This window comes from Peromyscus leucopus, chromosome 2, assembly GCF_004664715.2.
Source record: "Peromyscus leucopus breed LL Stock chromosome 2, UCI_PerLeu_2.1, whole genome shotgun sequence".
NCBI lineage: Eukaryota > Metazoa > Chordata > Mammalia > Rodentia > Cricetidae > Peromyscus > Peromyscus leucopus.
This window is the reverse complement of record NC_051064.1, coordinates 101,926,719-101,948,124: the sequence shown is the minus strand read 5'-3', so window position 1 is coordinate 101,948,124 and position 21,406 is coordinate 101,926,719. Positions and strand designations below refer to the sequence as shown.

General features: G+C 42.1%; 1 protein-coding gene across 1 annotated transcript; it reads right to left on the bottom strand.

Annotated features, from left to right (window-relative positions):
• Positions 1 to 829: 829 nt before the first annotated feature.
• Usp1 (ubiquitin specific peptidase 1) lies at positions 830 to 13,387 on the bottom strand. Its single transcript, XM_028870276.2, has 9 exons — positions 13,007 to 13,387; positions 10,264 to 10,502; positions 8,749 to 8,869; positions 8,132 to 8,236; positions 7,250 to 7,410; positions 5,476 to 6,164; positions 4,671 to 4,841; positions 3,555 to 3,756; positions 830 to 2,311 (listed from the first exon to the last, which is right to left on the bottom strand). The coding sequence occupies exons 2-9, from the start codon at positions 10,431 to 10,433 to the stop codon at positions 1,579 to 1,581; spliced, it is 2,352 nt and encodes a 783-aa protein (XP_028726109.1). The 5' UTR covers positions 10,434 to 10,502; positions 13,007 to 13,387; the 3' UTR covers positions 830 to 1,578.
• Between the last annotated feature and the right edge of the window lie 8,019 nt (positions 13,388 to 21,406).

Sequence of the window (21,406 nt, the reverse complement as noted above, 5' to 3'; positions counted from 1 at the left end):
CTTTACACACTTGGCACAACTACCCCAGTGAATATTCACATTTTCTGAATGTTTCAAACATAATACCCAACTACTGAGCGCTGGTGAGTCACTTGAAATGACATCCTTTCCCCTCTTTGGTGAGCTGTGGGATGGTAAAGGAGGTAACCAGTAGGGAGAAGACACTAAGTAAACCTGTCACTCCTCACTTAGTTACTTTAACTGTTTCATATCTCAGTGGGAGTATGAAGAGCTTTAATTTTTATGTAATTATGATTTAGTTATGAAATACCAGTTATTTTCTCATGAGTTAGAATGGAGACATCTTACTCATTTTGTTCTATTTCCTGACAATGTTTTCTAAAAACATCTTTCTCGCCTCATCTCTAATTGATAGCACAGTTGGTTATTTGAAAATTTACCAGTGATTCTAAACTAAAGGGAAGGAGACTCAGGATTTAATTTCCATCACACCATCTGTGGGAGAAGGTTAATTGAATAAGCAGTCTTTCCTGTCAAAATTAGATGTTATTCCAAAAGCATTTATATACTTACTCATTTCTAAGATAAGCTTAAACGCCAATAGTGTCCCTTGTAGTCCTAAACCAAGTGACTTAGAATGACTTAAAACTTAGTCAGGCATCTATGTATGTTGAACACATTATCTTAAAACTAAGACAACTTGGAAGAACTAGTTTGTCCTCTGAAAATATTTTTTACCTCAGCTTCCCACTGCCAGAAATTGAGTACTGAAGGTAATTATGCATGATTATTCTCTTAATCTGCACACATTTGCCTTTAAGAGAAGGCTGATAAAAAGTTATGCATTTAAAAAAATCACACATGTGTATACATGGTTGTTAAACAGTTTAAATTTTATTGACCTCCCAGTTTTTAAAAAAAAAAAATTAAAGGTCACACCTCTAGGTCGATGTACTATATACAGATCGTGCAGAATGAGTATGAAGAGATACAAATGAGTCATGCCCAAAAGATTGACTAGAGTACAGAGTCATCTTCATAAATACATATAAAATCCTTATGAAGACAGAAGGGACTGCCAGGTTTTCTGAGACACTTTCCAAAGTTATTCAAGGCACAAAATATACACCACTGTGAATATACACACTCTAGGCTTTGTGCCTCTGATTTGGCTCCATGACTATTATAAAACTAAATATACTGAATGAGATTCTGTTTCTCAGGTGAAAAAGCCAGACCTATAAACATCAAGTAGATAATTACTCCAAAATATGGAGAATACAAATACAAGCACTTTATTTTAAAAAGCAAACACAAAAGATCGTGTAAATCCAAAAGTGTTAACTGCTTCCAAGCTTCCATTTTGGATCATTTAGTACCTATACAAGTTTGTTCCCAGGAGCTTATTATGCATCACTCGTCTCTACTAAGGAAAATGATTCTAAAAATTAACATGGTTTTCAGTATTTAAAATCTCACTATTTATATAAAAGTCTAGAGAGACCAATAATATCCGATAGCTTCAAAAGATAAACTAAGATAAGACTCTTAGGTGTAATCAACTTTACCAATGTTTGTCCAGGTCTGTTTAATATATACACAAGGAAAATATACTCACTATAATTTCTTATAAAATAGCAAGTAGGGAGTAGATGTAGGAGATGTAGAAGGGGAAAGAGAATTCAAAAAGTCCTTCTCTTCTGTGACTTTTACTTCAGAGTCATCAAAGAGCAACCACTTCCCCTCGTACTCCTTTAAGCTTTGCACTACATAGGAAATTTTGTTCTCAAATCCATTCATGTTAATGCCTGTTTGGTCACTGGATTCCTTGTTCCTGTCGGATTCGTGGGTCCCATTTGTATCATTAGTTTCAGAATTTCTATTTTCAGCCAACGCTGTCCCGGCAACTTTATCAGGATTAGACGCTTTGTTGTACAGTTCATAATCTGCTTTGCTCTTTTGTCCTCCAAGAAGTCCAACAGCTTCTACATTTTTTTTGTTCAAAACTTTACTTGGCTGGGCATTTCCACCAACTCTAATTGACACTTCATCACCGTAATTTTCAGCCATCCCCCTTGCTTCCTCCTCATTCAATGGCTCTGGCTTACCTAGTTCACACATCTGGTCAACCACAAAATTCCCTTTATCTAGTTCTAGACTGTTAAGGTCAGTGACTTTCACAGAAGCAGTGTAGTGCCCACTACTAATAGTAATGCCACTGTGCATCACAACAGCAAATAATCCATAGCTGTCATTAGTCGGCTTTGTACTCCATTCTTCTAGTGACAGTTTAAGAGGTGTCAATAAAGGAGTGTTGATCTTGGAAAGTCCACCACCATAACAATCAAACCTTTGGAAGGAAAAAAAGGCTTCCTGTAATCATGTTTTAAATGTGAAATTTTTACATACAATGTAAATCCAAGTATTAAGTCCTTAATGTTTAGTTATGAGCAAAGATAGAATGAGACCTCAATTTTGAAAAAAAATCATACACAAAAATATTAAAATAGAGCCTACGATAATAATAGTATACACCTTTAATCCTGGCACTTAGGAAGCAGAGGCAGGTGGATCAAGTACATGGCCAACCTGGTCTACATAGCAAATTCCAGGCCAGCCAGGGATACACAGTGGGGAGCCTCTTTAAAAAAAAAAAAGCAAAAAGAGTTTAAATAACTGATATTTGGATGTTTCTGTGGAAAGTATATTTTCTTCATTCTTTTATTAGATTTATAACACTAGAAAATAAGAATTTTTAAAAGATCAAACTTTTAAAACCAAAGTCTTCTATATTCTATTTTTGCTTCATGTAATATATATTAAAACTACTAAAGAAAAGACCCTACATCTCTTTGATGACATTTGAGGACTGCTAGGATGCTCTCATGGTAATTTCAAACAAGTCAATAAATAAGTGTGGAAACCATGAAGTGTCCAATAGCATTTCAGAAAAGACAGATTATCCAAAAACATCCATTTTTATATCTATTTTTAATAGCTTTTGCACAAATTCTCAACTATAAAATTTCCCAAAGTTTTCAGAGATGAGTTGGATTTCCTAACTTTCCTTAAAACTGAAAAGAATTTCACTTTGTTATCCTCCAAAAAAAAGTGTGAGTCTGGTGGCTTACATCTCTAATCCTTCAGCATCTGAGGCAAGAGGACAGCTGCATGTAGAGGACACCATAGCTATAACAGTAAATGAAACCCTGTCTCAGAGAAGGGGATGGAAGGGAAATTTAAAAAAAAAAAAAAAGGAACATTAAAGCTTTCTCCCCTTCAGGCAGTTCCACTGAGGCGGAACACTATTACTAGCACCTACATGACTTTGAAAGGATAGATCTGAGAATTGTGCTGGTTTTTTGTGGGGTTTGGTTCTTTGTTTTCTTTTTAGTTCTAGAGATCAAATCCGGGACCTCATGTTTGCTAGACAAGCACACTACCTGAGCTGTGTGACCAGCCCCCCAAAGCGTATTTATGTATTTATACCCAAACAACCCACCTACTAAGAGCAGAGTGGTTCTTACAATGACTTCACTTCACACAGTACTGAAACAAAGCTACTATTTCCCTCGTTTATTCACAATACTCACTCCAAGCCACTAGCAGCAAAGCACTTCAGATGGATAGTGATAACTTCAGGCATTTTATCAAATAAGAGACTTCGCTCTGCTTCTGTATAATGATGGCAATTTTCACAAAAATATTTATCTTCCCCTACAATTCTCTCCACTGAAGCAAACTGTGAAATTGCCCATCTTAAGGTCTTCATTTCTGTTTTTGGCTCTGGAGAAACTATAAAACAGAATTGTTCACTCATAATATCTTTCAGACAGTCAAAAATTAACAAAGTTCCATGTGTAATATTATTCAGTTTCAAATAACCCATCCCCAACATCTAAAGAGATTTCTTTTACTTTCAGTCATCCTAAAGTACACATACATGTCTTCTAAAGATCATTAGCCAAGAAGGAAAAAGAAAAAAATGTTAGGGTCAGCAAAAGCCAAGTCAACCCAGTCCTTGCTCAGTCTAAGTCAACTGCCAGTATTCTCCAGGTAAGTAAAGCCAGTCTCATGATTCCTCAGGACATTCCACACTTTTCATGGTTTACACTGAACACAACAGTGGCTCAAATATTAATTTTAAAATTATCGCCAGGCGGTGGTGGTGCACACCTTTAATCCCAGCACTCGGGAGGCAGAGTCAGGGGGATCTCTGTGAGTTCGAGGCCAGCCTGGTCTACAAACGAGTTCCAGGAAAGGCGCAAAGCTACACAGAGAAACCCTGTCTTGAAAAACCAAAAAAAATAAAAAATAAAAAAAATAAATTATCCCAGTTACCAAAATACTAAGAACTCAAATGTTAAATTATTTCATTTTTGCATTCCAACATTTTACATTAAAAAGCTACAGTTTCATAAACGGAATTAACAAGTGGTGCAATAGAAAACAGGAAAGCTATATATTATGTACCAAGACATATACTATGTATTATATACCAAGATACTATACTATATATTATATACCAAGACACTATACCAAGACAAATATACTATATATTATATACCAAGATACTATACTATATATTATATGCCAAGCACTACTATATATTATATACCAAGACACTATACTAAATATTATATACCAAGGATACTACATTATTCTGGAGAAAACTAGCCCATGGTCTACACCAGCTCCCACTTGCTTACTTTCAGAGCTCTCCTCAACTTTAGAAAGCTCATCTTCTTGTACCGGGACACTAATATCCTGAAAATCTTCTCTTCTTTCTGTTAAGCTTTCACATTCCAAACAGCGAGTCCTTAATACTAGCTGACCTTGAAATAATTTCTCTACGAGTTCAAAACCAACTTGTTCTGCACCTAAAATAGAAACAGGAAAATTGAGTGTACACAGATTTGTTTTTCAGTATAGTCCAAGTCAACAATTTCTCACTGGAATAAAGTATATCATGAATGAACACAAGACCCATTTTCACATCTAATTAAGCAGTGCCTTATTCATGAAATGTAGTCACTACCAAAAAAATTTTTACATAGAAATTACTATCCTTAGTCTGCAACTTGCTTCCCAAAGACATGTCCTTATAGAACTGCCCCAAAGAAAGAAAACTTTGGTACAATCATCAACCACATTAACTATAGATTTTTCCCTAAGATGCATACATGTATAAACAAAATCTCTACTAAGATTCACTGAATGTGTCCCTTATGAGTTTATGTCATACTGTGTACATAAAACGGGGAGGAAGGACAGAAATACCACAGCTTTTCCATTAAAAAATATACTGCACTTCCCTAGTTTAGAAACCATCAAGCAAAATAATCTTAATGTTAATAACGAGCATTCCATAATACATGTTCACACACTCCATCATGCTTTAAACACTGCAGCTGACATCTAATGGTAAATTACCTTCTCAAAACAAGATCTCAAATATTGTGTCTTTCTATAGCTATCAATATCCCAACTTGTCCATCTAATAACTACACTGACCTTTGTTTATGGGCTTAACTTCACTAACGTGCACAGGTTTAACACTGCTTCCTGGAGATTCGAGAATACCACCATTGGCTGTGTTCTCACTTTCGTTCTTCCCTAAGTCCTCTTCCAGGTCATACTCGTTCTCTTTAGGTTGTCCTTTGGATCGCTGGTTTGTTGTTATTTTCCCCAGACTACAGAACTTAGAAAGAATGCTGGGCTGCTTAGTTGTAGACTTTAGCCAATTGATTTTAACTTTTGATTTCTTTTGAGAGGGTCTTGCACTCTCATTTTCAGAAACACACTTGGGGATGATTTTAGAAATCTCAACTGTGTCACCTGTAGCTTTTCTTTTTGATCTAGTTTGTCTCTGGTTCTCTTCCAATGACTGGGGTTCCTTGGACAATTTAACTTTTTTCTTCAGGTTACCAGACTCACTGTCACTTTTTCTTTTCCAGTTTCCTTTTGGAAGTTTTTCTTTAAAGTCCTCCAAATTCCTCATACTGTCCATCTCCGTGTTGTTGACTCCACTCATCTCCTCTTTCTGATGAGATTTTTCTTCTACCTTAGTAGATAATTCAGCCAAGTTTTTCACTTCTTCTTTTTTTAGGAGTTGACATGTTTCTTGAATGTTTCCCAGAATACACTGTAGCACTTCCTGTGCATCATGCTGTAGATATCCTTCATACATAGGGTTGAGTTCCCTATGAATAGAAGTATTCATTTTTAGCTAATTCCAGTTTTGTATAGTAACATAAAATTTTTCTATTTTAAATATTAAGTATTCTAATTTGAAACCTCTTACCTAAATTTATAGTTAAAAGTAAAAAACAATTTTACTGTATTTTTTACTTTCAATACTGTGACCCTCTTCTAAATATTATAACTGTTTTTTTACCATACACCAGGTTTTATTAAAAATGCTGTTTGTGTCCCTCACAGTAACTGCTATTACTAGTTACTGACAGATGCCACAAGGTTAAATAACTTGCCTAATAGAGTCATAAAAGATGCAAACTGAGGGTCCAGAATCAGCTCTTGGCCACCTTTTTATAATGCCTCTTAACAAAGGTAAATAAATGTCCTGTGCGTGTATCTATTCAAAAACTAAAAGACTTTTTTTGTAAGTTCTCATTATGAATTTTTTTCAATGTTATTATACATATATGTATGTGTGTGTTTGGAACTTGGAGTTTTTACACATCGACACGTTCTGTATACAGACCTGCCTGCAATTTCTAATCTGAAATCCTTAGGACCACATGTGTTCAAAAATTCTGGTATTTTCACTTTCAAATGGCAATATGGGTCTACAGGTCAATGATAGAGTATGTGCTCTAGCATGTACAAGGCCTGGGTTCAATCCTCAGTACCACAAAAATGAGTAATCTAGTGATATCTGGGCTTTACTACCAGAGACTGATTTGGTGTGGAGTCCATATACCTGTATTTTTTTTTTTAAGGAGTGTAATATAGCACAAAAATAAAAGTATGAATCATCAACATATGGGGCAGTACCCTATAATCACACATCAGTCTTGACAGAAAATTTACTGATACATATCAGGAAGAACCACGAGTAAAGAATATAAATAGACTAATATAAATTTGATCTAATTTAGTATCATTTATATTTAAAAATTAATTTTCAAAACCTCTGGGATATAAAAGGCCGTGAACCTAGAGCTTCACTTTTCTTGCCATTTATTCCTATTTATTCCTATATCACTCTCATCTAAAGACAGAAACATACATAAAGAACTGTAAAGTTGGGTTAGAGAGGCTATACCTGAGTGTGTTAAGCAGTCGCCTTGGCTGTGTAGCAAGTTCATCTGTATATTTCTCTGGATTTAAGAGAAAACTAGCTTGAAGCTGTTCAACTGAAATTATTAAGGACTGTAAACTGCATATAAGCTCATAACTTGCCAAAGGATCTTCTTTGCAGCTTCCCTATCAAGAAAAAAAAAATTAAATAAGTACCTCTTTACTTAGTATCACTGAACAATGTAGCTCTTCTAATTTTAATTTCAGTACAACAAAAATTCTATTAAGCATACAGGTCAACTTTTTTCTTCATTTTAGAGTTTTTCCCCAGTTGCTTTCTAAATGGAAAGTAATTTTCTAATCAGTTTTCTTTTAATATATTTCTTTGCAATTGAGGCTAGGGGATTGGTCAGTGGTAGAACTTCCCTGATCTAGTAACCAATGCATAAAAATAAAACAGAAAAAAAAAAACTATACAAGACTGAATAATCTGGTAAACTCTTTTATCAGAATGAAAAATACTGACAATATACAATACTGAAAAGCTTAATTCTTGTTTATAAATCAACAGAAATCATCTGCCAGCACTCTCCTGAACTCTCAAGAATCTATTACCTTTTATTTAACATTAATATTAATCTATTAACCTTGTGTTTATTTAACAAATAAATTTAACTCCTCCCATTAGTTTCTTGTTTGTGTGAGTTGTTTTTTGTTATTGACAGGGTCTCACTGTGTAGCCCTGTCTGGCCAAGAAATCACGTTAGAGACAAAACCAGACTTGGCCTCAGCCTCAGAGATCCACCTGTGTTTGCCTCCCAAGTGCTGGGACAAAAGGTGTGCACCATCTACATGACCTTCCCCTTAGCTTATGTTGCTTTTTAAATTAATTTTTTTATCTTTTTACCTTATCTTTCTGATTAGAGTCATCCTTCAGAGCTTCTTTCTTCCTTGAAATAATATTAAATAAGTGCTTCACTCCAGACTTAAAACCAGGACAAAAGTATAACACCTACAAAAAGGATAGCATCTAAGTACTGAGCAAACAATACACCTAGAATCACTAATGCCTTCAGGAGGGCAATTTTAATGTCTATCACCTAACACTCAGACATTAAGACCCTTAATCAAAACTTATTTTCTCTACCCCATCAGTTCTAACCCACTCTTCCCTGAGTAGCTCTTAGCTCTGAACCTAGGTAGATATATTAGTAAGATTAAGATTACAAGGACAAAAAAAGCAAACAGAAAATTTTAAGGGCACACAAAATAACAGAAGTTTTTAAGTGGACACAGCACCAGGAATGAAGCAGAAAAAAAGAAAAAAAAAATGTTGTGGTATCGTCTTAATCTACCCAATTTTAATATCTCACCTTTATTTTTTTCTTAGCCCACGGGAAGTTTAGTAATGTGCAGTTTAGAGTATTATTATAGCCTGATTTGGTTTGAAAGGTAAACAAAGTATAGGCAAAGCCATTCAATAATCTAAAATTTTCAGAACCATTAAACATGACCTCATTTTACCTGAAGAATACTATTCAGATAGCAAGTGTTGCCAAGATTATTCAGTCCCACAAATGGTAACAGGTTTTCTCTCTTCTCACAGTTTATTGGTGAGGATTGTGCCGCAGGAACAACTTGGTCACTATTAATACACAGGGAAGAAAAGATATAAAGTGGCATCTTAAAGTGAAAATGCTACTGCCCTAAATTTAGGTTTTTTACAATAGAGGTATGACATGAACAATCAGGTGACACTTTTAAGAGCAACCATTACAGATTCAAAATATATCATATACCCATTAGAGATTTTAAAACATCACTATACTCCACAAACCTCACAATAATTCCCTTAAGAGAATGTTAATCCCACAAAAGTAAATGAACTGATATGGTGGTTTCTTTCACCTACTGTGACATTTTAATCAGTTTAATTCTGAATATAAACCTGGGTATGAGCTAATAATTAGCAACACTATTTACGGAGGTTATACTAAAGTCCTGTTCATAAAGGTTTAGAAGAAAGTCTATGAGGAGAATTATACTGCTTCTCCTCACTTAAATAGGTCATCTCTTTTCCATCTTTGGGATTGAACCCAGGAGATCCTGAGCTACATACCTAACTCTAAACAATCACTGGAAAAACATGGGATAAAATCTACTTTAGTTACCCAACAGAGTGCCCAGTTGTTGAACGATAGACTCCAGCTACAGCAATTTGGAATATTCACTTTTGCTCTTTATTTTTTAATAATAAAAAAAAAGAAGCCTATTGTAATGAATTCAAATAAAAACATCATGCAGCTAGACTAAGGGGGCCACTCAAACCCTGTCCAGTCCTATAGGACAGCCATTATGAAGCGATGGAGTTCCTTCAGCTCAGAGCTTTATCCTTCTCCCGTCAATTATTTTCTGTGCACTTACCCACCATACAAAATAATTAGCTTTATAGCCTCTATTATGACTGGACTCACTTGTACTTTATGTGCATTCCTTCTCTCCTTTTTTAGTGACTAAAGAATTTATGTGTAATTAGAAAGCCATTTTTAAAGTCCAATTTCAATATAATTTGCAACTGTCCTGCTTCTGAGTAGTTTTGGAGTGTAACTGTCAAATCTTCTGAACCAAATCAAAGAGAACCCTGTTGTTACACAAAATGCTCTGCAAAATATCAAGCATGAACTAATAGTTTCAGTCGATAATTCCAAGTTAGTCTCAATCACTCCCAACACTGATGTTAATGCTAGTAAGTTCACATTGTGGATGTGATCCTATGAGGAACCACCAGGACACGTTAATTCTCGTCTCATTAAATGCAAATTCATGAGTTTGTTTTTTTGCTTTTTGGAGCTGAGGGTAGAACCCAGGGCCTTGTGCTTGCTAGGCAAGTGCCCTACCACTGAGCTAAATCCCCAACCCGAGTATTTTCTTCTAACCTGTGTGAACTGTCAGGTCAGTACAGAAGTATCAACCCAAGTTCAATATTCCTTCATTGATTCAGAATAAAGTACAGAAATAGATTTAAAATAAAATACATACATCTCAGATCCTCTGTATTCAGAAGCTTTTTCTTCATTTTCTTGAGAATCGGTGAAATCTAAAGCTCTTTTAGTTTCCTTTTTCTGAAAAAACTTCAAAGAAAGTCTGTTCTTCTTCGATGGACTACCTCTTGAAAGCCCATTACTTTCACTAGGTATGACACCAGGCATTTTCTTTTAAAATTGCAAGGAGTTGACGAGAATTAACTTATAGAAGGCAGCTGTAATCACCAATTAAATCTGTTAATCACACACACAAAAAAGATTTCATTAGTCCTCAGTTATCAGGTATAGGTGACAAAATTAACAATTGTAAAAAATTTACCAAGTGGGTGGTACAAATCAGGACATCATATTGAAAAACCTAATGCCTGACAGTAGACACTTAAGGTTTATTGCTTAGTGGTTCTCAACCTTCCTAATGCTGTGACCCTTGAATACATACAATTCCTCATGCTGTGGTGACCTCCAACCGTAAAATTATTTTTTTGCTACTTCATAACTGTAATTTTGCTACTGCTAAGAATCCTAATGTAAATATCTGGTATGCAGGATCTCTGATATGCAACCCCTATGAAAAAAAGGGTCATTTGAACCCCCAGAGGTCGCAACCCCCAAGTTGAGAACTGCTGGGTTAAATGAAGCTACACTGTTTAACTTTCTTTAAGATATACTACTAAATTCTTACTTTAGAATGTATACATTCAGGACCACATTACAAAATACCCATTTAGTAAAATCATACACAGAGTACAATAAGGTCACAGAATTCAGTAAAAACCCAGGGCTGGTGAGATGGCCCAGGGAGTAAAAGGCACTTGCTGCTAAGCCTGACAACCTGAGCTTGATCCCGGAACTCAACTTCTGAAGGGTGCCCTCTGACCTTAAACACACACAACGATTAAAAATAAATAAACAAGTAAATAAATAAATAGGTTTACACAAAAACCGTCTCTAATTATAAGAAGTTAAAAAACAAAACAAAACAGGGATGAGCCGGGCAGTGGTGGTGCACGCCTTTAATGCCAGTACTGGAGAGGCAGAGCCAAGCAAATCTCTGAGCTCGAGGCCAGCCTGGTCTACAAATCGAGATCCAGGACAGGCTCCAAAGCTACACAGAGAAACACTGGGGGGGGGGGGGGGATGATTGAGAACCAAAGTAGCAGTGGACACTACAATCTTCCTTTCTACGGCCATTTATAGTCAATAATGAATATATACAATACAGTCTCTGAAAAGGCGTCAAGTGTAATTCACTACAAAAGGCACATATCTGGCTTCAGTTACAAAAATCTGAAAGAAGCTACACAGACAAAGCTGGAACAGTGGTTGGAAAACCTTGCTCCACTTCATGTGTACTAAAAATTACTATACTTTAGCCTCCAATTCTGTTTTGAAGCAAGGTCACACTGCAGCCCTGGCTGTCTTGGAATGTCATATGTGGTAAACCAGGCTGGCCTGGGACTCAGAGTCGCCTGCCTCGGCCTCTCTCTAACGCAGGTATGAAAGCTCTGTGAGTCACCACACCCAGCTCCAATTGTTTCTAAACTGTGATTTTAAAATTGCACTGAACAAGAACCTTTCTACCCTGTTTAAAAGTAAAATTTCAAAACGGAAGAAAAAAGAATGTAATATTTGTGATACTTTACAGAAGTCTATTTTTCATTTGGGACATCTAGAAGAAAAATATCCTTTTATCCCAATATCCCTAAAATACGATCAAGTTTCAAATTTAGGTAGGTACCTGAGTAGTAAATTGAGGTGCACCCCAAAAAAAAAAAAAAAAATCACTCAAATTCTACCCCGAAACATTTCACTCCAGTGTACACAGCACTGAAACCATTTTTTGGGAACCAACTCAGGAAGAACTGGATAGATGACAAATTTTCCCACCTTCCCCGCAACTTCAGTTTTGTCTCTCCTGGCCCCTTAATGTTCCTCATGAAACATGATGAATAATAAGATGCCACTATTACTTATTAATAAAAACAGGACATTAATGTTGTGAATAATAAATCAGCCTTCCCTCAACTGTCAGAGATCCGCAAGCTTTAATGACTCGAGAAAGGTGTCTTCCTGGGAGCCAATGAGAGAAGGGAGAAGTGACCCGCCAGCTGAAAAAGCGGCCGTCACCTCAGCCAGCCATCCCCTCCCGCAAACAAGCGCCCGGCGCCGACGGTCACCCAGACCGTGTCACTTTCCCCGGCGCCCAATCCTACGCTCTCGCCGTCCCTTCTAAGTAGGAACTTTCGGTCAAAAGCGTCTCTCCCGAACCGTATACGCCACGCTTCGTACAATGAACTCCACGGTACACCTTCTCGGCCAAATGACACCGGGAACCCCCAGCCCCATGACTTTTCAGATCTGCGTGAAACGACAGGGTTCAACTTTTCCTTTCCGAGAAAACCGTGAAACAATAAAGACAAGCTCTTGGGCGCAGGGTTAAGACACGTGGCGCCGTACACACTTGTGGGGAAACTGCAAGTCAAGAAAATGCGCGGTAAAATTTCGCAAACGCGGACGCAGGACGCAGCGATGGCAAACACCTCTTCTCCCGGGCGGCCGGCGCTCCGGGGACGAGGGCAGAGGGGCACAAGCTGCCGGGTGGCCGCCCGGGGGTCGCCGCGCCCGCCCGCCCTCCGCCCGGCCGCCCGTCCCCCGCAGCGCAGCCCGGGCCGGAGGGGCCTCCCCACGGTCCGCACCTGCCCCGCAGCCGCGGGCCCCGAACCCCCGACCCTCCTTACCCGGTCATGGCCCTGAGCAAGTCCGCGGCGCCGCCGCCGCCGGGGAGACCAGCCGGGCAGAGGGCGGGCGCGACAGGTGAGCCCCGCCGCCGTCCCGGGAGAGGGGTCGCTGGTGGGTGCCTCCCGCGCGGGAGTGACCATTCGTCCGCCGAGCGGGAGCCGGGCCGCCGCTCGGTCCTGCCCGCCGCGGCCCCACTACATCCCCGGCGCAGCCCGGCCGCGAAGGCTACGGGCGCACGGCGGTGGCGGCGCTCCCGAGCCGCAGGGTCCCCCGCTCGGCCACCGAGGGGGAACTTGGCGCGTTTTCCTCAGTCTCAGGACCCCCGCGAGTGAACCCCCGCCCGCGCCAGCGTCGCGGCTGGAGGTGGCGTCCGCGGAAAGTGCCGGTTCTCCTCGCCGCGCTGCAGAGACGAGGCGCGAGGCGCGAGCCGCCGCGCGACCGCCCCTCGCCCCCGGCGCGCTCGGCTCCGGAACCAGCTGGAACGGTAGTTTTCCGCTCCCCCCTCCACCCCCGGGCCTAACGGGTTCCGCAGTTTAAACAGCGCAGGCAGCGGCGCGGGCAGCTCGCGCGGGTCCTCGCAGAGGCGCGCGCGGCGCAGGGGGCCGGGCTGGCGCGCAGGAGCCTCGCTCACGCCCTCTTTTTTTTTTTTTTAATTCTTTTTTAAACCTTCGCAGTCGCGAGTTGGAGGGGTGGGAGCGTACGGGTCGGCGGATGGGACAGGGAGGGGCTGGGAGTCCCAGCCCCTCTTCCTCAGGTGCTCAAACGCGCCAATCCAAGAGGCACAGTTTCCAAAACCTCGGCCCTGCGCCCCAGCGGGAAGAGCCAATCAGAAGTGCCCATACGAAAAGCCAATTCGGGGGGCCGGGAGGACACTCCGGCCAATGAGAAAGTAGAGGGAGCGAGCCCCGGCCCGTCCTGGTTGGGCGTGCGGCGCCCGGGGCGCCTGCAGCCGCGCTCATTGGCGCTGCGGTGCGCGCTTTCGCGGCCGGCGGTTAGAGTTCCGCTTTGCGTTTTGTTAGCGCGGGGAGGCGGCGACCCCGGAGGGTGGGGCTCCCCGACCGAGGCCCGAGCGCAGACCCGCCTTCCCACCCACCCACCCCCTTTTTTTTTTGGAGCGTGCTTCCTGGCAGAGTTGCACGAGAGACTCGGCAAATGGCTGACGGGCTCGCTCGCCGCTCGGCGCCTGCCGGGCGTCCAGTTTGCAGCGGGAGCGAGCCGCGGCCCGGCCCCAGGCCGTCGGATCACAACAAACACCGCCCTGGATCACAACAGACACCGCCCTAGACAGGCAGGGCTCCGCCGCACGCGGCTGGCGCGTCCCTCGCGGCAGAAGCTTGGGCGGGTTCTGGCGCGAGCTGGTACCGAGGGACCCAAAGGCAGCCAGCCAGGCGGCCGTGTCCGTTTGGGGGATTTGGTTTTGTAGGCTCTACCTTTGTGAGATGATCTCACAGTGCGGTGCTGCAGTTGACGAGAGAACTCAGGAAACCCGTCCAAGTGGGGCTTTGGTTTGCTTTTGTTTTGTTTTGGTGACCGCTGTGTGGCCGGGCTGTTTTGAGGGCCGTAGGGATAACACGTGAAGTGCACTCCCTGCTTTAGAGTCTACGGAGCCCGAGGTTCAGCCGGTGATTTGAAATAATGTAAATGGTAGGTAAAGAGGGTAACCGCTGTTTTAGATGGCACAGCCTAGAAAACTTGAGGTTTTTGGTAGTTGGCTCCCGGAAGCGCACCTTGAAAGGAAAGGTCCCCGCAGAGGAAGAGCTGCTCCGCACAGCTGTCTCAAGGCGTTGAAGCTTTGGGAGCTCGGTGTTTGGGGAAGCAGTGAGGGCAGGATGCTTTCCGCACAGAGAGTCTAAGGAAGACTGGAGGAATGGCCGTGGGGTTCACGTTCATGGGGACCAGCAGGAGGCACATCTTCCCCAGAGTCACCCTCAGCAGCCTAAGGAGTTCCCGTCAACTTTTAGGGACCTGCACAAAGTCCAAACTGGGATTCACGGTTTAGTCACAGAAACACACTTTCAGACCGGCCAGTTTGAAGCAGGCTTGGAGTTTAAAGAGCCTTCTGCTATGGTGAGGGTAAGGGTCCAGAGAGGCTCAGTGGGAAAGGTAAGACATAAGGGAACATGGGCGTGAGCGTCTCAGAGTCCCAGAGAGACCGCGCAAGTGTGGGGACAGTCGTGGCTCTCAGTCATTGATAGGATTTTGGTGGTATTTGAAGTTTCTATTCGTAAAGGGTTTCTAAGAAACCGGAAATGACATCTCTGAATGGTTTCTAGGGGACTCCTGACGGGATTACGGTTGGTAAAGTAAAAATCCAGCCCACAGGGATACTGAGGGGTAGGAAAACAAAACTAACAGTTCATTTAAAAGTCTCACTTGATACCTAGGGAAAGGAATAAGCTCTACTCAGGGTCATACACACTCAAGCAATAAGCCTGGGACATTGTTACTTTAAATACCTTTGTACAAATAACGCTGTGTAAGCAGCCCTACAGCAAAGCCTTTGGGATTCCAGTCACACTCCAAGGCTAGAGGGCTTTTCCCCTGCCCATGTCCCTTCCCGTAATTTCTCCCTTCTGTCCTGTCAGAGCTCTGATTAAATTGGCTGAATGCCATCAAATAGTTCTGAACAAGTAGGTAGCAAGGCTTATAAAGTGAATTGTGAGCCAGGCTGTGGTAGCACACAGCTTTAATCCCAGCGCTCAGGAGGCAGAGACAGGTGGATCTGTGAGTTTCAGGACAACCTGGGCTGTTAACACAGAGAAACCCTGTAGACGAATTGCTAAACAGTCTCATTAAATAAAAAACTTGGCCGGCGGTGGTGGCGCACGCCTTTAATCCCAGCACTCGGGAGGCAGAGCCAGGCGGATCTCTGTGAGTTCGAGGCCAGCCTGGGCTACCAAGTGAGTTCCAGGAAAGGCGCAAAGCTACCCAGGAAAGGCGCAAAGCTACACAGAGAAACCCTGTCTTGAAAAAAAAAACAAAAACTTGGAGCCAGGTATTGGGGTGAACACTGAACGATCAGAGAAGCAGAACAAGTCACGGCTAAACTCACCTCACCAACTTCTCAGCCCATCCTGTTTCCTCTGAGTCTTCATCTGAATCTCAGCTGAACTGCTGCTAAAAGCTTAAAAGCCTCTAGTTCCTGTCTTTCTGCTTCCTGCCATCACTTCCTAGGATTAAATTAGGTGTGAGTCACCATGCCTGGCTATTTCCAGTGTGGCCTTGAACTCACAGAGATCCAGATGGATCTCTGCCTCCCAAGTGATAGGATTAAAGGTGTGTGTGCCACCATTTTCTGGCCTCTATGTCTATCTAGTGGCTGTTCTGTTCTCTGACCCCAGATAAGTTTATTAAGGTGCACAATATATTGGGGGACACAATGTCACCACAAAACCCTGTCCTCGAAAATAAAAATTTTTAAAAAGTGACTTGTGATGGAGAAGACTGGACCTCAGGGCACAAGCAGAAAGATCCACTTAAAAGGATGGTTCACAAAGCCAAGGAATAAATGGTGACTTGAAATAAGGTGACAATGGAAACATGTAAGTAGGAGTCACACCAGGTATGGTGGTGCACACCTGTCATTCCCTCACTGAGGAGGCTGAGGCAAGAAAATTACAAGAAATCCAAAGGTCTGGTGTTCTTCAGCATACTGATATATATATATAATGATATTACCTATTATACTAGCACTTTGAAGGCTCAGGAGAATCATGAGTCACAGCCCATCTCAGCTGTATAGTGAGATCTTATCTCAAGAAGGGGGAAGACCAACCAGTGCCATGGTGGTTCAGTGGGCAAAAATGCCTTCTGTGAAGTCAGAGAACCTTGAAACCCTGAGTGGAAGGATAAAACCAACTTCCAAATGTTCTCTGACTACACGAATGCCCTGGTATGTGCCTGCACTCGCTTACATACAGTAACTTTTGAAAAGATAAAGTTGCCTATTCACATGAGACATACCTAAGGAGACAAAGGCCAGAGCCAGCAGATACATAAGAGACAAAGCCCGAGTTAATATAAATCAGTCTTAGGTTGTCATCCTGTGCAATCCACTGGCCGAGTCACATTTTTATATTAACAATATGGGGGTTTGAAAGAAAATGGCCCCCAAAGGGAGTGGCACTATTAGGAGGTGTGGCCTTGTTGGAGGAACTGTGTCACTGTGGGGGCGGGCTTTGAGGTCTCCTTTGCTCAAGCTTCTCTCAGTGTGACTGTCAGTTGACTTCCTGTTGCTTCTAAATCAAGATGTAGGACTCTCAGCTCCAGCACCACATCTGCCTGTGTGCTGCCATGCTCCCTCTCATGATGGACTGAACCTCTAAAACTATAAGTGAGCCCCCTCAAATGTTTTCGTTTATGAGTTGCTGTGGTCATGGTGTCTTTTTTTTTCTTTTGGTTTTTTGAGACAGGGTTTCTCTGTGCAGCTTTGCACCTTTCCTGGATCTCGATCTGTAGACCAGACTGGCCTCGAATTCACAGAGATCTGCCTGCCTCTGCCTCCTGAGTGCTGGGATTAAAGGCGGCGGCCGCCGCCACCGCCGCCGCCGCCGCCGCCGCCGCCACCACCACCTGGCCATGGTGTCTTTTCATAGCAATAAAAACCCAATTAAGCTGGGCAGTGGTGGCACTTGCCTTTAATCCTAGCACTCGAGAGGCAGAGCCAGGCAGATCTCTGTGAGTTCGAGGCCAGCCTGGTCTACAAATTGAGATCCAGGACAGGCACCAAAACTACACAGAGAAACCCTGTCTGGGGTGGTGGTGGGGGGACCCTAAGACACAGAATAAGAGATACTTTCAAACTTTACCTGGCTAACCAAGTCTAATTTTTCCATTTCCTTGAGATCTGACTATAAACAGTATACAGTATCAATATTTAGTTCATACAACTTTATTCTGGGAAAGTATATGCCCAACTAAAAATAATAAAGGGGACAATTAGCATTCTTTGCTATATTTTTTTCTGTCTTAGCTAGGATTTCTATTGCTGCAGCAAAACACCATGACCAAAGAGCAAGTTGGGGAGGAAAGGGTTTATTTAGCTTATACTTCAGCATTGCTATTCATCACTGAATTAAGTCAGGACAGAAACTCAAACAAGGCAGGAACCTGAAGGCAGGAGCTGGTGCAGAGGCCATGGAGGAGTACTTCTTATTGGTTTGCCTCACTGCTTTCTTGGAGAACCCAGGACTACCAGCCCAGGGATGGCTCCACCCATGATGGGCTGGACCCTCTGCCATTGATGGTTGAGAAAATTCCTTACAGCTGGATTTCATTGAGGCATTTCCTCAACTGAGGCTCCTTCCTCTCTGATGACTCTAGTTTGTGTCATGTTGACACACAAAACCAGCTACTACACATAATCATGCCAAAAAAAACCAAAAAAACAAAATCAACTGTAGCCTGAGTTTTCCTGCCTTGCCCACAGTCAGGACAAATCTCTGCCACCCGCCAGTCCCACAGCCGCTCAGACCCAACCAAGTAAACACAGAGACTTACTTTGCTTTCAAACTGTATGGCCGTGGCAGGCTTCTTGCTAACTGTTCCTTTACCTTAAATTAACCATTTCTTTTTATCTATGCCTCGCCACGTGGCTGGTGGCTTATCGGCGTCTTCACACGCTTCTTGTCATGGCGGCAGCTGCAGTGTCTCTGGTCATGGCGGCGGCTGCAGCATCTCTGGTCATTGCGGCGGCTGCAGCAAGTCCTTCTGCCTTTATGTCCTTTTATTTCTCCTCTCTGCTAGTCCCGCCTATCTTTCCTGCCTAGCCACGGCCGATCAGGTTTTATTTATTAACCAATCAGAACAACTTGACATACAGAGCATACCCCAGCACAGCCAAGTGCAGACCATCTCAAACACCTGCACTCAGGCCCATGGTCCTAATCATCCTCTATACGGACCTGCTGGGTAACGCCACAAGGAACCCAAGAAGGGCTCCCACAGGACATACAGAACATCCCACAGCAATCAACCTAGAGGTTTCTCAGAAGGTGAAAAAATGGAATAAGGACATCTTTTGGTTTTTTGAATTTACTAGCTATCATTTGCCCCCTGTGGTAGATATGGGGGTGTGCTCTCCATGATCCCTTCCATCCTGAAAATCCCACTGCAACTGAGGCTGCACCTTCACCAATGGTCTCTCATGGTGCCAAGCCTTAGCTGCTGTCCATGACCTTCAAAACCAATATAAGCTAAGAAACTCTTACGCCTTACCAAATCCATCTGCCAGCACAAGGTACAGCAGCCTTGGACCTCTCTGGATCATAGGTTCTGTGTGTTGATCCTGAGAAAACACTTCCCAGAAAGTTTTTGCTTCAATGATGCCTGCCTCTTCTTAATTACAACTAATTTTTCAGCCCCAGCTGACCTGAACCACAGATTCTTAGTTGAAAATACTGAATGGTCCCACTAAATTTTTTAATGGGTTCTAAAAACTTCGCTCTGAAACTTTACAAGCCAGGCAGCCATCATCTGCACTGCTCTCAGCATTCTCTTTTAAATTACTGCAATAATAGCTGAGTTCTGAACACTCACTGGCTTTTAAAGCCCAAAGTTCCAAAATCCTTCTACAATGCTCCCCCACCACGATCAGGTTTGTCACAACAATACCGCACTTCTGGAACCAATTTCTGCTTTAGGTTTTCTGTTGCTGTGGTAACACGACTAAAAGCAACTTAGAGAGGAAATAGTTAATTTCATCTTATACTTCTAAGTAATGGTCCATCACTGAGAGGTTGAGGAAGGAATTGAAGCAGACGCCAAGGAGGAGAGTGGTTTACTAGCTTGTTCCCCATAGCTTGCTCAGCCCATTGTGTTGGACAGCTCAGGACCATCTGCCCAGCACTGGCACCACTCAGAGTGGGCCGGGCCCTCCACGTCAACCATTTATCGAGAAAGTGCACCGCAGGATTTCCCACAGGCCATTCTGATGGGGGCATTTTCTCAAATGAGGTTCCCTCTTCTCAAATGATTCTGCCTTATGTCAAGTTGAGAAAAACAAAACAACAAAGACAGCAAAAAACCTAACCAGCATGCATGCATAGGCCACCAGGCCCAATGAACGTAATTTAAAAAAAAAAAATAGATTTATTTATCCAATGAATGTAACTTTTTTAAAAAGGAAGGTAATATACTAGCAGATATTTGAGACACAAGAGAAGTAGAAACTTTAAAATATGAAAGATGTGAAAGCCAGAACACTTTTCAATACAATCAGAGAAACTTTCATCTGTTGGAATGAAAGCTAAAAACCAAGAGAATTTTAGAATGACTGAGCTTAAAAGATAGTCAAATGTCCCAATAACAGGTGTGATATGCCAAAATCAGGGCCATATTTAGGAAGAATCTAGTATCCTGACAAATTGAGGAACTATTTGGGTGGTGTCCCTGAAATGCTTGTTATTCCCCAGACTCCTTTGTTGCCTGCATTGTTAGCCATGCCTCCCTACTAAAAATTGTCATTTTGTCTTGCTAGACATTGTTGAGGCATCTACTGAGTAACAACTTGTTCTTCCTTATCCCACACTCTACTTTCCACCTAATCCTCTGTTCAGTATGCCTATAATTACAGTCTAGTTGGGAAAGTGCTGTGGCTGATGATGGATATTAAGAACTACTACCGGGCTGGAGAGATGGCTCAGAGGTTAAGAGCACTGGCTGCTCTTCCAGAGGTCCTGAGTTTAATTTCCAGCAACCACATGGAGGCACACAACCATCTATAATGAGATCTGATGCCCTCTTCTGGCCTAGTCCTACAAGACCTAGCCCTACAAGAGCTTAGGAAGTATGCATAAAACTGAACTCAGAGATACTTGATATGGTCAGGGGCCAGACCATAATGTTGGGTAGGGAAAATTATGCTACATTGGAATCATTCTCCTAAAATACAGAATTTGTATTAGCACTTTGTCAAGAATCTCACACCTAAAATTGGTGTGAAATTATTGCTACAGTGACTCCTGGAAGCATAAAAAATTGATTCTAGTAAATGTAACAGAAATACCAAAAGTGCTACGGCTGGCAGAAGAGACAAGAAAGGATCCTGTTGTAGAATAATCCTTTTGTACACTGTGAAGATTTGTCACTCAGGTTTAATAAAAAGCTGACTGGCTGGTAGCTAGTCTGGAAGTATAGGTGGGACAGCTAGACGAAGAGAGAATTCTGGGAAGAAGAAGGGTGGAGCAGAGGAGTTCCCAGCAAATGCAGGGAGAAGGGAAATGAGCATGCCATACTGAGAAAAGGTACCAAGCCATATGGCAAAGCATCGATAAGAAATATGAGTTAATTTAAATGTAAGAGTTATAGCTAGTAACAAGCCTGAGCTATTGGCTGATCATTTATAATTAATAAGACTCTCTTGTGGTTATTTGGGAAGTGGCTGCTGGGATGGGAAAACT